General features: G+C 55.7%; 1 protein-coding gene across 1 annotated transcript in view; it reads right to left on the minus strand.

Moving 5' to 3' along the window:
• SRRM4 (serine/arginine repetitive matrix 4) overlaps nucleotides 1-11,238 on the minus strand; it is a gene marked incomplete at both ends in the record, with an annotated part of 38,463 nt that extends 27,225 nt beyond the window's left edge. The window contains one exon of the mRNA XM_080628381.1: nucleotides 11,108-11,238. Coding sequence (XP_080484507.1) covers nucleotides 11,108-11,238 — 131 coding nt within the window. The remainder of the gene's footprint in view (nucleotides 1-11,107) is intronic.
• Nucleotides 11,239-11,445: the final 207 nt, after the last annotated feature.

An 11,445-nucleotide genomic window follows, 5' to 3' on the forward strand; every position in this document is an offset into this window, starting at 1 on the left:
GCTACTGTCTGCAACATGGTCAGGCTGGAGGGCATCTTCATGCCCAACAGGCTTCACAGTGCCAATGTCCTCTGTGCCCCAGAAGCATCCCCTGGACCACTTGCAGCACCCTGGGCTCAAGCCAAGCCTTGGTGCTTCGATGGGGCCATGCTTGCACACAGGATTCCAGTCCCTCACACAGGTTAATCTGGGATCTTTGGAGATCATCATCTTCCAGGAGGACTCGCTCTCTAATGAAGAAGCCACCCTGTGTGCTGCCAAGCGATGGCAAGGCCAGGCCATGGAATGTGCAGTGCTCGGTCATTCCATGTGCTCCCTGCAAAGCACTGGTTCCCTCCTTTGTCTAAAAACCCAGCTCATTTGGTGTGGTGAACAGCAGCAGGATAGTGCCTTTGCCAATAATATAGCTAGTGAAATTTTAATCAGATAGGGGATTGTTAGCACACAGTTACCAGCAGCTCCTGGGAGCGTGGAGAGATCACTCTAAAAATGAATTAGTAATAAGGCACCTTGGAAGCAGCAAGAAGACGACTGGAGAACATGCTCTTGGAGCAGCAATGCTCCCTTTGCCGCTCACATAAAGCTTTTTCCTCCTCCCCCTTAATTCAGGTTTTGAATGAGGGACATATCTCCTGAACATCCATCCCACCACAATGCCCAGGGCCACACTGCCAGGGCCCCATCAGGCCTGGAGGGCTCAGTGATGCTGCAAGGAGCAGATGTCCCCATGCAGGGATGTGTAGGCAGCAATTACCTCCTGCAGAAAGGAATTAAGCAACAGATTTCTCCTGCTGCAGAGATGAGGATACAACATTCCCAGCCCAGGAAGGGAGGTGGAAAGTGGGCTTGAACCCCCATGCTACATGCTGCTGGTGGCTTTTTATGGCCAGAAGGGCCCTTTGCCTCCCTGTATCACATCTGCTGTCAGCTGAGCTGGGAAATACTCGAATTGCAGCTTCATGGGTGGGAGGGTTTGATTTGACTCCAGTTGTCCTTCCCTGTAACACCCCTCCTCCCATGGGAAACAGCAGGGTGGTTTTCCCAGCTGCCCAGAAAGGACCAGTGAGGGGGGTTTAAGATAAGGAGAGTTTCTCAGAGGGAAGACAGAGCCTTTCCTCCTCCTGTGGTGCTGGAGGGAGAGGTTGGTGTGGCCACGCCATTGCTGCCACAGAGCAGGCACCAGGGTGCTCAGTGCTGCAGCACCCTGGGCTGTTTTGGGGTCTAGAGCCAGAAAGAAACCTCTCTCTCTGCTCCCAGGTCTTGTCCCCAGCCATTCCCACCACCCTACAGCTCTGAACACTGTTTGAAATCATCCCAAAAAAGAAAGGGGAGGCTATTCATTTGCTTGCCGCTCCCTAGAGGGAAGGTTTGGAAGAGGCAGTGGGTCCCCGGACCCATGGCAGGCCCTGCTAGGAGAGAATGGAGAGAATCATTTCACTTTTTGGCACATCCATCTTTAACTGGGAGTAATAATGATTTTATTGCTTGCTGGGATTCGTGAGGTTGAACTAATATTTGTAAACGACTTTGCTGTCCTCAGCTGAAAGGCAGCCTGGTATGGCAAAGCCCAAGCATTATTCACATTTGGATAATCCAGAATTATTCATAAACAAAGTCAAGATTATGCAAATGTATTCATTAGTTCTTAGAATACCTCCAGGAAAATAGAGGAATTAGTTTTGTTAACAATTACATCTTATGTAAGCGTGTGTCTAAGCACACCGTGACCCGCACGCTGTCGGTGCTGGGGCACATTCACCCCAGGATCTCAGAGCACTGGGGAACAAGGGCCCGTACAAAGTGGCCACCTCAATTTTGGGCTGTCCCAGTGCCCCATGGCAAGTGGCAGCACCTTGCACAGACCCTTGTGCCCCCGCAACCCTGGGGTCCCACTGCCTGCTGTTCAGGAAGAGCAGACACACACGCAGCACCCGCTCTGCACCCATCACAGGCAGCCCGCACATGAAAACTATCCCCTTATTCTAGCCAAAACAACCTTTCTTACCCAAATGAAGGTTTATACCATACATGCAGGGCTGGGAGGCTGCGGAGGTGGGATCTGGATGCAGCCCCCTTGCTCCAGATCTGCCCCTTTCACCTTGCATGAGCCCTTGCCCCAGTGCAAGCTTGTACCCAGCTTGGCTTCCCACAGTGCAGCACAACTCTGTTCGGGGTGTGCCGGGAAATGGGAGATAAAGGTGCACTGAAAATAGCACATGGTTTAATTAACGCCACATGCCTTCACTCCATAGGTTGTGTGGATTGTTAATTATTTTTATAAAGAAAATAATTAGTCCCAATCAATGCAGAAGCTCTCCAGAATTACAGCTCATTAACCGCTCTCACATTTTTCTGTTCTATGAAGTCATATGGTGCTGATGAAGATTACAGACCCTTGGAATCAGCATTAAATACAAATTCAGACAGTGTTACCTTCCTATTACCATCAACTGCATCGACTTGGCTTTGGTAATTGCAGCTGGAGACGAAGGGCAGGGATTTCTGCTCTGTGCAATCTCTGAAAACAAGCACTCTGCCCATTAGTTTGCAGGAAACAACCTGACACCAAGCCCTGACTCTGCTAAGTACATCCCTGAGGAGATGGCAGCCACCAAGGAGACAGGGGAAAGCAAGGTGGCTTTAGCGAGGATGCGAAGATGAGGGTTGCTCAGGTTCGGTTCAGCTCTGGTTGCAGAGAGTAGGGTGAACCGTGCAGGTTGAGTGAACCATGCAGGTTAAGAGGATGCTAACGACATGGCAAATCTGTCCTGTGGGTTGGGGTAGCAAAGCAAACAGTCCGAGGGATGGAAAGAGCTAGGAAACGCAGAGGGGACAAGGAGCAACCTTTAAGCAGTGGGATTATCCTCATGGGACATGGGGAAAATAAGGCACAGAGGGATGCTGTTGTCAGGGATGTAGAAGCATCCCCAAGCACCTCCCTCTGGACTGTCCTGTGCCAGTGCTGGGGCCAGCTCTATCGAACGCTGCAGAGGCTTTGCTCAAAGCCTAATTGAAAGAAATTACAGCATGTTAAAGGGAGTTCAGGTCAAATCAATACCAGTGCAGTGGGGAGGGCGAGCAGGGGGAGCAGGGCAATGTCCAGGGATGGCATGTCCCAGAACAGAACATGGGCTTCCCTGCCTGCCTTTCCAACATGGAAAAGCGAGGTGAGACCTGCTGTCCTCCGCTCTGTGCAGGACAAACCCAGCGGCACTGCAGCGGCCTGCGGCAGGGAGAGGCAGGGAAGCCACGGGTCCTCAGGATCCTACTCTTCAGTTTCCATTAATCAGGGATGAATGTGCCTCCGGCGGCAGTTGAAGCCAGCAGCCAGCTCTCTGGCCCACAGCATCCACCACAAGATTAACCCACCCATCCCCACAGCAGCAGCTCCCTCGCCGAGCTCCTGCCCTTGAGCATCCACTTGGAGGATGGGGGTGGAGGAACTGGGGATATGGAAAGAATACTTCTGGGGAAACCCTGAAGGCAATGGTGTAGTAACATCCGAAGGACATCCTTTGCCCTGGTTCCTGAACCAGGTATGGGACATGTCTGGGACAGCACAAGGCCCAGTCCGAAACTGCACCAACAATATCTCCAGCCATCAAAGAGAACGGGCCATTGCATCCCTGTGTCCAAGGATCCTGAGGGAGATACAGCCAACATGTCCTGCATCTTGCAGCGCTCAGCCCCACACAGGGACACCGCAGGGCAGCCAGGGTCTGGGACACAGGGCCAGAGGAGGTCACCAGGAGAGCAAATCCATCCTCGATTAGGAGGCATGGGGCCAACAGCCTGTGTCCTCCACTGTTCCCCAGCAGGTCAGGCTGCAAAACACCCTTATGTCAGTGAGTAACTAGCATCTGCCTTTGTTCCTCCTCCACCAGCGGTGCCCACCCAGGCCCCAGCACACGTTATCTGCTCCGGTGGCCTGGCTCCAGCATCCTTCATTAAGTGGCCAATGCGTGGCTGATGGGCAGACAAAGGCAGGCACAGGGCGGGCGGCTGCGGCAGGCAGATAACCACAGAGCCAGCCCCACACAGCAGGGAAGGGCAGACACAACATGGGCACAGGGCTGCTTTGTTATTTGCTTTTTATCTCTGTGTTCCTGATCTTGGAGTTTTTTGGTGAATAAAACCCACAACTCTTGGAAGCAGCAGTGCTGAACCCACTTGTCTTGCTTTTCCCCATCATAGCAAACCTGGCTGTGCTCTGATTGAAGCAGAGGGGATTTGAAGAGGACAAATGCTTTATTAGGCAATAGGTTCCCAGAGTTAAACCATGAGCCTTAGGGGTAAATCAGCCTAAACTGCCTCTGGCACTCAGTGTGCCATGGCCATGCCCTCTGCCCAGAGAAGGGCTGCTCCACAGGCTGAGAATAACTTTTGATCTCTGTAGATGCTCTTACACATTGGTGTTATATATGCACAGCTTCGGTGGCTCCAGCTGACCCACAGATTAATTCAGCAGGTGGCCTTTAACTGTGAAATCTCTCTTAATACAAAATTATTTCTCTTGCTGGGCAATAGCTCATTCTTCATCCTGACAGTAACGGAGCTAAAAGCACAGCCTGCTACCCCGCTCCCTCCCAGTCACACCCCAACACATGGGCTCCCAAGCACACGGGAGCCCAGAGATAAATCCAGTACAAGCAGCCCATTGCCAAAGTGCTGCGGGGAGGACGCACTGCTGGAATTTGGTGTTAGGGAAAGAGAAGAAACGATCTCTCAACCTGGCCCATGGGTCTCAGGGTATTTTCAGCCACCTGCATGTGAGATGGTGCCCCCACTGCCACCTCTGCCCCTGCCAAAGCCCCTGGCTGGGGCTGGCCAGCAGCAGCTCTTTCTTCTGTCATTAATGACAAGACATAAGTGAAACACAAAGTGTTAAACTGGGTCATCGGTGAAGCGAACCCCAGCCTCGCTGCCTCCAGACCCACCTCAGCCAGCCTGAAACACCAAGAGTGTTTAATACAGTGTTTTCCCTCCTGTTGTTTCCGAAGCCCTTCCTGCAGTCCCTGCTGCACTGGCAGGGAGAGCGCTCCCTCCCCGTGCGGAAGAACTGGCTATTTTTAAATTCCCACTGTTTGTCAGCGCTTTTGGCTCGAGTGGCTCATGGAGAAGCCACTTCTGCAGTACTCAACATCCCACAAGGGTAGCATGGCCCAATGGTAGCACCAAGATGTGGGCACTGAGCCTGGTCACGCTGCTGGAGGTGCTGGTCCAGCCCACTCATCCCTCCAGCATGTGCCAAATCCAAAATCCCATTATGGATGCTGTGCCGCTGGGATCCAGTGCTCCTGACAGATTTCAGGCATCCCAGCCTCAGCACCTTTGCAATCAGCAAGCAGGGCTGCACAAGCTAACTGGTTTGGTGTTTCTCTGTTTGCTGGGAATGCCAAAGGGCTCCATTGGGCATCAAATCCAGCCCTGTTTTCCAGCCAGCAGCACCACCAGGGATTAGGGACAGACGAGGACCTCGGAAAAGAGCCCTGGCACCACCCGCAGCCAAAACATGGGTGGGATTTGCTGGCCTGGGTCAGGCTTTGCAGTGATGAAGAGGTTTGGTGGATGTAGGGAGAAAAGGAGGAAAATAAATAGAAAGAAGAAAAGGAAAATGTGCGCATGCATGAAATGATTTCATTACAGTGGCGCGGGGTTTACGTTTGATAAGTTCATCTTACACAAAAACATCCATAGAGGAAGGTCCAGCCGCCAGACACGGAGATGTGGGAAGGGGCAGGAATAGGGCTGAGCAGAGGAGGGCTCAGATCCAGCCATGGCTCTCCGGAAGGAGAAATATCCCAAGGCCAGGGACCCCAGGGGAGAGCAGGGCCTGCAGAGCCCCTCTCTGGGGACAAGACACAACGGGACAGGCTGTCCTGGATGGAGGCAGGATGGAAGGAAACCAGAATGGCCTTCAGGACCTGCCAGTGGTCAGCAGCTCTTCATCAAGGAAGAAAGCAAATCAGACCTGCTTGATCCTTCATCTGAAGAGGAGGAGGACAGGAGATCAGGCAACCCTCAGCTCCTCATTCATTCCTGAGAGCTTTTTAGGTGAAGGTGACAAAGCCCCAGGTGACCAGTGGGGAGAGGCAGCACTGGTTAGAGTCCCATCCATGAGTTTGGGGTTCCTACAGGGGCTTCCAAATGCCCTTTCCCTAAGTCCTGAGGTGCTTGTACACCCTCTCACACTGGGGCACAGCATGCCTGGATACAGCACCCACGGGTGCTAAGCCCAGCTGTGCCATGTAGCACTCACCGCATCCCACCTGGCCCTGACAGGAACCTCTATCCTGACCTCCCAGACACACTGGAGCACACTCTGGGGACAGAAGTGTCCCCCGACCCACCAGGGAGGCCAGCAGAGTCCCCAGCACCAGCCCAATAGGCAGGCAGATGGACCAGGCTGGGAGGAAGGAGGAGGAGGAGGAGGATGAAGGCTCTGAGAGCAGCAGAGAGGGGATCCCACAGGCATCCCCAGCTCTTCCCCTTGCTCAGCCCAGCCTCCCAGCAGCTCCCGAGCTCTCTAATTAGCTCTCCCCGCCATCCAGCTGGAGAGCAGGGGCAGACAAAAGCCTCCCTATTGACAGCCCCTCCAAGGAAGGGTCTTTTCTTCTCTGCCTGCTTTTCTATTCAAGCCCCTCTCCCCCCGCCTGGGCCGGGGCCATGGGCTCATTAGCGCTGGGGCTGGTTGGGAGCAGGAGGGAGCAGATGGCAGCCGGGCTGGCGCGCCGGCCCTGCCTCTGCCCGCACAGCAGATGCCCGACCAAGGAGGGGGGATTAACGGGAGTGGGGGCCACCAGCACGGCAGAGCCAGCAAGTGCTTCCCCCCCAGCACCAAACCCCGATGCCCAAGGGCTGACGAGCAGGGACTGCGAACACCAAAACATGGCCGGGAAGCCAGAGGTTGGGTCCCCAGTTCAGCAGAGACATTCCACATGGCCAAAAGTCACTGCTGAAGTCACTGGGCTACTGCAGCTGCCTTCTGCTCTCTCTGGGGTGCTGTGTCCCCCAGCACCGCCACCCTTGTCCCAGCAGGTTGGTGGCAGCAGCACCCCATCTCCGAGATCAGCCGCGATGGCAAACCAGGCACGAAAACCACGTTTAATCCCACTTCAGCAACTCCCCTTCCCTCTCTGTGCACGGTGCGATCCCGGGGATTAAGGGTTAAAGCATAAATCCCCTGCCCTGCCCTGAGATGACCCACTTAGACCATCTGGCAGGGAGGGATGCAGGAGCTTCCTTTCCCCCAGCGCTGCTGGTGCTCACCCAGTATCACCAGCTGCCCAGGAGTCGATATCAGCACCCGCAGCCCCCAGCCTCAGCCGTGCCCTTGGTCTCCACGTAGATGTGGATTGTGGCTGAGGTTTGGGTGCTGGGACAGGGCAGCCTGTGCTGCACTGCTGTGGCTGGCAGGGTGGGAGCAGGGAACCCAAACACCCCCAAAAGCATCCCACAATGCGCTGGACTGCTGCCAGCTCTGGGTCCTGGGGGGACTCTGGAGCATCTCCCAGCCTGGATGGGTGCCGATGGAATACTCAGCAGCACTGGGAGAAGTCAGACCATGGAGTGCAAAGGGGGTGCCAGCCACCACGCTGTGGCTGAGGTCACAGCCAGGCAAGAGATGCAGGCAGAAGCCGAGACAAGAGAAGAGGAGATCCAGGTTGTGGGGCTGAGGCTACAGCGTGGTGGTGATGATAGCCACCCCCAAAGGCTGGGCTGAGACTGAGTGAACCTTATCACAGGAGATTTAAAGAGTGTTTTCAGTTCACAAGAGCCAAAGCTGCCTGCAGCATCCTTGTGGACTAGCAAAACAGAGCGACAGCACCCTGGCTCCTGTCCCTAGTGCTCCCCAGCCCACTGGGCACACAAACCCCTCCAATCCCACCCTGGGATTTTGCATATGCAGAAGCTGTACCAGGAAGCCCCACTGGGCCCTATGAAGAGGAAAGGTTAATTGGAAAAGCCCCTTTCCCCATCACCTTGGCTTTTCCTTTCTCACTGCAAACTGGTCAATAATCCATTTACTTTGGCAGAGCCTTGCTCTGGGCACAAAGCTGTGTTTGGGGCTGAGTAAATACCCCATCCCCCTTTTCCCCTCCAGCCCCTGCAGGACTGGGAGGGAAGGGATTAATGTATTCTTTTGTTCCAGGATGAACCTGGGTTTATCAGAGCTTTAACCCTCCAAATATCCCAGAGAGCTTGATGGCATTTTAGATGGAAGAGGCTTTATCTCCAGGACCAGCAGGAAGGTGGTGGCGAGGGATGGAGCACGGGGCAGAGCCAGCTCAAGTAGTGGGGAATGACACAGGAACACAAAAAAACACTTTCTACCCCCAGGAACTCCACCATAGCCGCACAAGGATGCAGGATTGAGCCCTCAGCCATGCCCTGCGGGGATAGATTTGGGCTATGCCCACTGTGGGTGTTCTCAACAGGACCCCCATGGCACCCCACAAAGGCACGGGCTCAACCAGCCCAGCGATGGGGAGATGGGCAGCACTGTCCTAGAAACCCTGCCATCGCCTCCACTGCTGCGGGAAGAGTGGGGCCAGATCCAGGGCACAGACCTGCAGAGTTTGCACAGGACCAGCTGTCAAGTGTGGGAGAAAACAGGGATCCAGATGGTCATCTTAATCTTTCATTTGGCTAACGGGTCTCCCCATCTCCTGACCGGTGCACTCTGCTTGCTGGCACCGCAGTCATTTGCTCCTAAATTAGATGGGAGCATCGTCAGGGAAGAAAGGCCAATAAGAGCACGGCAAAACCTTCAGGAAAACAAACCCACAGTGGAGCCAGGCACGGAGACAGCTCCAAGAGGAGCTGCTGCAAGCCTTGGGGCTGTTCTCTCTGTGGATGGGTAGCGATGCCCGCCTCTAGCTATTGCTGGTGCCAGCTGAGGGTGCTGGGGACATCGCTGTGTACCCCGTTTGAGGGGCCTTTGGGGATGTGAGGTCTGGAATCTCAGTGGTGTGATTGTGCCAAGAGAGCAGCCTCGGGCTCTCAGCAGAGCCCCGCACGATGCAAGCCCTGACGAGAGGAGCCAGGAAGTCTCTTTCTGCTCCCCAGCCTTCGGCTTCTGCTCCCCTGCACAGCAAAGCCCCTCCGTGGCACAAGGGCAAGCGCAGCAGAGAGCCCTGCCGGGGCTGACTCCCTGCACACCGCAGTGAGGGCAGCGGAGCAGATGGCTGCACCACAGGGAATATCCCCTCATCCCGGCTGGCGGCACACACTGCAAGGAGACACGAGGAGCTGGAATGGGGACCTGGCAGTGCCGTGACTGGCTGCACGGAGCACACCCCTACTTGGGGACCCCGTTGTACAGAATCTGCCGATGCCAAGGTGCAAAGCACAGCGAAGCCAAGCTGGCGGGTCCGTTTGGTTGTGCACCAAGAGCTCCTGACCCCGACACAGGCAACGTCCCTCCAATTGGAGCTGACATTGCCAGCGAGCTAGAGAGCCACGCGCCTTCCTCAACTTCGGAATGGAGCTGCCAGCGCTCCGAGCCGCTGCGCTCAGCCTGACAGGCTGTCTGCGGCAATCCCGGTCGCTGCTTAGAGCCGTGCATCATCCCTGGTACTCAGGCTTGCTGTATTTCCCCAATGTCCTAATTTGCTGCTGTATTACATCTCCAACTGTGAGGTATTTAAGCAGCACGGCTTGCTGGGGCACATTCAAGCTGGAAAGAGTGTGTGTGCAAGCCAGCACCCAGCCTGCTGATAGCCCCTTTGGGAGCTGAGTGAGCCCGACGCAGGGGAGGAGGAAGGCACGGTGGTTCCTCTCCCTCATGAAGGCTGAAGCCCTACAAATGCTGTCCCTGCAAACAAGATTTGCTCGTCTCCTTTAGAAGCTTTTCACAGTTTCCTACCCTGATTAATGGCAATTGGAGAGATCAGAAAAATTCGTGCTTGGGCAGCTTGGTCACAGAGGCAGAAATGATCCTTGCATTGCTTGAGTGCTGGGACCCCCATCCCCACTGCTACTGTGGCTCACAGCCTCTGCCAGCACAGGAGGCAGCAAAAGCAGCTCCCCACGAGCTCTCTGCTCCTCAGTGCAGGCTGAGCCTGACACCCAGCCCCCTGCACACCGAGCCCCTCTCCTCTAGAGACCCATTGCCTTCATGAAACTTTGGGGTGCTCCCCACACTGTGTGAGGAGCAACCAGCAGTGGAAACACAAAACAAAGAGGGAGAAGAACCAGGAAAAGCCTCTTTTCCTTATAAAAAATAGCACAAAGAGGATATTTTTAACCAATATTGAGACAGTCAGCAAAATAAAACTGATCTAAATTAGAGAGTGCATTGTTGTGAGGAAGCCACATGGATGCTTGTCCATGAGACAGCCTGGCTGAGCGGCTTGATGCATACAAGCAGCCCCTTTCCCTAGTTTCATGGATTTTGGCCATTGCTCTGCCTCTGGCAAAGATGAGGAGCAAGAGGGATAAGGCAGGCAGGTACCAGACGTGCTAAACTCAGACTGCTTGGCTTTGGAAGCTGAGGGACACAAGACCTGGAGCTGCCCTGGTCCATGGCTGTGAGCAGGCTCCTTGGGCAGCATCAGCCTTCCCCTGCACCAAGGCAGGGTCCAGCTGGAGGAGGGCTGTTCCCCTCTCTCAGCATCACCTTCCCACTGGTCCCTAGTGAAGGAGTGATGCAGAAACAAGACAACCACCAAGCAGGACACACACCCCGGGGCTCTGCATGGCAGGGATGGAGCTGGCCACACTTTCTGGCTGATGACCCCCACCACTGCCCGCCCTCCATAGCCCAGCTAGAGCTTTCCAGGCTCCCCTTGGGAAGCAGCCGGCTCCAGGGCTCCAAGCATCTCTGAGCAAAGTTTCCCAAGCCTGCTCCCCTCGGGAGCACAGCATCTACCCGGGAAGTGGGGGGGAGCAGCCAGCCAACATCCCTCTGCCCTAGGCATGGGGATGACCCCTGCATCCTCCAGTACCCAACTGGCATGGGTCAGGGAGAAGATACTCCTGACCCTCCTGATGGGGAGCTACTAATAGGGGGTGATGGGGGGCTCGGGGTGATGCAGCCCGTAGCCTGAGGCAGGATGAGGGGGTATCTCCGGTTCCCCCCCCCCGGTGCCCTGGCAGCCCTTACCTGGACAGCGGCTTGCGGGCCGTGATGCTGGCCACGATGATGCTCTCGGGTCGCGGCGTAGCCACGGCTTTGAAGGTGCCTCTCCAGAACTTCTCGAAGAGCTGCTTCTCGCCCTGCTGCACGCCGGCCATGACCGCCCCCCCGGCCCGGCCCGGCCCCGCCGCTCTCCGCGGTGCTGAGCGCTACATCCCGCGGCGCGGCGCCGGCCCCGGAGCTGTGCCGGAGCCGCCCCCCGCCCGTTATGTGCCGAAGAGGCGGGGAGAGGAGGCGAGAGGAGAGGAGCGGGGCTGGGCCCGGCCGTGTCCGTCCCCTCCCGGCACCGCCTCCCGCGGCAGCCG

Source organism: Psittacula echo (assembly GCF_963264785.1).
Source record: "Psittacula echo genome assembly, chromosome: 13".
NCBI classification, from domain to species: domain Eukaryota; kingdom Metazoa; phylum Chordata; class Aves; order Psittaciformes; family Psittacidae; genus Psittacula; species Psittacula echo.